Source organism: Solanum tuberosum, unplaced genomic scaffold (genome assembly GCF_000226075.1).
Source record: "Solanum tuberosum cultivar DM 1-3 516 R44 unplaced genomic scaffold, SolTub_3.0 scf00017, whole genome shotgun sequence".
NCBI lineage: Eukaryota > Viridiplantae > Streptophyta > Magnoliopsida > Solanales > Solanaceae > Solanum > Solanum tuberosum.
The window spans coordinates 2,129,105-2,132,453 of NW_006238943.1; the positions used below are offsets into that span (position 1 = coordinate 2,129,105).

Genomic DNA, 3,349 nt, shown 5'->3' on the forward strand with positions numbered 1-3,349 from the left:
TGAGTTTCATACCTAAATTATCATATGACATTCCACATGAAAAAAAATATTCTATCTTGAGTCTTTTCTCAAACAACAATGTATTGTTAAGTCAAACTTTTAACAGATGACATAAATAAATTTTTTGTCAAAGTTCGATAATATATATGAGCATTTTCCCTAAAATAAAAGGACTTGGTGGGAAGAAGATAACATCACAACATGTAAAGCACATGTCAGGGCATAAAAAAGATCTCTCTTTTATCTTTTACCTATAAATAGAGAGAAAGAAGTGTGGAAATAGTATCTTAAATTAGTAATAAAGTCCTTTACCTAATAAATACACTCGTGACCTGAGTGGTCCAAAATTATTGAATCTTTTTCTCCATCATTACTATTAAAACTTTGAAATATTTTCTTCTTCTTCTTTCAAAATAACCATCACATTTCACATAATTGTGAGCTACATTTTCCCTTTATAATGTAGCATAAAGTTATTTGTGTTAAAAGTCAAGTTGTGGGGATACCCAATTTATATAATTCAAGATTCTTGCCTTTTCTTTTAGTTATGATATTTTTAAGCTCAGTAGATTGAAAAAAAGTTGAAAAAGATAAGATTTTTGATAAAGGGTATGTGTTAAAGTTAACTGCTTCAGTGTTTCAGCTAGCTAAGAATCTTGATTTAAGAGGCATTTGTGTTAACAAGTAAGTATTTGGACACCCAATTCAAGATTCTTGCTTTTTCTTTCAGTTCTGATATTTTTCACCTCAGTAGGTTGAAAAAGATAAGATTATTGATAAAGGGTATGTGTTAAAGTTAACTGCTTCAGTGTTTCAGCTAGCTAAGAATCTTGATTTAAGAAGCATTAGTGTTATAAAGTAAGCATTTGGACACCCAATTCAAGATTCTTGATTTTTCTTTCAGTTCTGTTATTTTTCAGCTCAGTATGTAGAAAAAAAGTTGAAAAAGATAAGATTTTTGATAAAGGGTATGTGTCTAAGTTAACTGTTTCAGCTAGCTATGAATCTTGATTTAAGAAGCATTTGTTTTAAAAAAGTAAGCATTTGGACACTCAATTCATACAAGTCAAGATTTTGCTTTTTCTCAGTTCTGTTATTTTTCAGCTCAGTATGTAGAAAAAAAGTTGAAAAAGATAAGGATTTTGATAAAGGGTATGTGTCAAAATTAACTGCTTCAGTGTTTCAGCTAGCCAAGAATCTTGATTGAAGAAGCTTTTAGACATCCAATTCAAGATTCTTTTTTTTTTTTTCAGTTCTGGTAATATTTCAGCTCAGTATGTAGAAAAAATTTGAAAAAGATAAGATTTTGATGAAGGGTATGTGTCAAAGTCAACTGCTTTCAGTGTTTCAGCTAGATAGAATTATGATTGAAGAAGCTTTTGTGTTGAAAAGTCGAGCTTTTGGATACCAAATTTATATAATTCAAGATTCTTGTTTTTTTTTCCAGTTCTGGTAATTTTTCAGCTCAGTAAGAGAAAAAAGTTGAAAAAGACTAGTTTTTTTATCAAGGGTGTGTGTCATTGCTTCAGCTAGCCAAGAATCTTGATTTAAGAAGCTTTTGTGTTAAAAAGTCAAGCTTTGGACACCCAATTCAAGATTCTTGTTTTTTTCCAGTTCTGGTAGTTTTTCAGCTCTGTAAGTAGAAAAAAAGTTGAAAAAGACAAGATTTGTGATAAAGGGTATTTTGTGTTAAAAAGTCAAGCTTTGGACCCCCAATTCAAGATTTTTGTTTTTTTTCCAGTTCTGCTAATTTTTCAGCGCTGTAAGTAGAAAAAAAGTTGAAAAAGACTAGATTTTTGGTAAAGGGTATGTGTCAAAGTTAACTGCTTCAATATTTCAGCTAGCCAAAAAAAATTTATTCAAGAATCTTTTGTGTTTAAGAGTCAAGTTTTTGGACACCTAATTCAATTCAAGATTCATGTTTCTTCTTTCACTTCTGATATTTTTCAACTGAAAGTAGAAAAAAGACAATATTTTTTTGTGAAGGAGCTAACCATAGAATTTTGATTTTAAGGAGGCTATTGTAGTAATGGAGGAAAGACAGAAAAAGGGGAATTTGGTGTTTGCAGTTAATGGAGAGAGGTTTGAGCTGCCATCCGTCGATCCTTCGACAACTTTGCTTCAGTATTTGCGCTCTGAGACTTGTTTCAAGAGTCCTAAGCTTGGTTGTGGTGAAGGTAATGCTCTTCTTTTCTTTCACCACTCTGTTACATGTATAAATATGTTTTTCTTTTTGAACAACCGTGGTGTCCAAGCCCGTTTGTGCGTCTCGACTAGTCTCAGGGGTACCTTGTTGTCTCCCACCATCCCACCAACACAACATTGAGTAACTCTGTCTGTCAAGGCTTGGACAAATAGGAAGAAATATCTAGTATTTTTGACTCCGTTGAAATTTGAACCTGAGATCTCATGATCTCAATCTTCCTAGTGTATACTATACGTTTGTTTTTGGTGCTAGTACATAAGGAATGTTAGAATCTTTTGATTTCCTTAAATTTGTTTTCTTATGGCAAATGTTCATGGTTTTTGATAAATTCTAGTGTACTTCTCTTATTCACCAGTCATCTGCAGAAAGCTTATGATAACTTATTAGGAATTCCTGTGATGCTTTTTGGCATCTCTGCATTTCTGTGCTCTTTAAGTCTTCTATGACCATTGAAGGGTGTGGTAGAACGGTAAAGATTCTTTCACCTCTAAACAAAAGACTCGGGTTTCAAGTGTTGGGAGTGGGACACTGTATGCTTAATTGTTTTCAGGCAATGAAATCTTTCATTATGTTAGAGTGGGTTAGAGCCCATCATTGGTTGGGTAATAGACTGGTGATCTTCTTACATGGCCATGCGCAATCCTCCCCTCACAAGATAACTTCTTGGATTGAGTTTGACCTAGGTGTCTTATCTTTACATGGTATCAATGTCAGGTCTATCCTCGTTTGGGCTCCCGGTTCACACTTCAGTTAGGCTTGGGCGTGAAAGAGGTGTAGAGTGGTTAAAGTCCCACATTGGTTGGGGAATTGACTGGTGGTCTACTTATATAGACTTGAGCAATCATCCCCTCATGAGTTAGCTTTTGGGGTTGAGTTAGGCCAAGTGCCATAACTGTACGCACTGCATGAATTATTTATCTTAATCGTTGGTTGCAAGCCTTTTATCTTCTTTTACCTTTACCATATGAAGTAACTGGAGTTTTAAGGTTCATAGTGAACTAGTTTATGTAATTCCTTTTATTTTTTACTTCTGGTTATCTGGGAGTTCAAACTAGCAGTTCTCTAAATGATATTTCCAGTAGTCTGAATCTTAAGGGTGATGGCTACTAATCAATATAGCTGTTGGGGGGGGGGGGGGGGGAA

General features: G+C 33.9%; 1 protein-coding gene across 1 annotated transcript in view; it reads left to right on the top strand.

Annotated features, from left to right (window-relative positions):
- Positions 1-299: 299 nt before the first annotated feature.
- Positions 300-3,349, top strand: part of LOC107057837 (probable aldehyde oxidase 4) — a 4,108-nt gene continuing 1,058 nt past the window's right edge. Inside the window, exons 1-2 of the mRNA XM_015302872.1 lie at positions 300-684; positions 2,015-2,177. Of these exons, the coding sequence (XP_015158358.1) occupies positions 2,030-2,177 (148 nt within the window). The 5' untranslated portion in view covers positions 300-684; positions 2,015-2,029. The remainder of the gene's footprint in view (positions 685-2,014; positions 2,178-3,349) is intronic.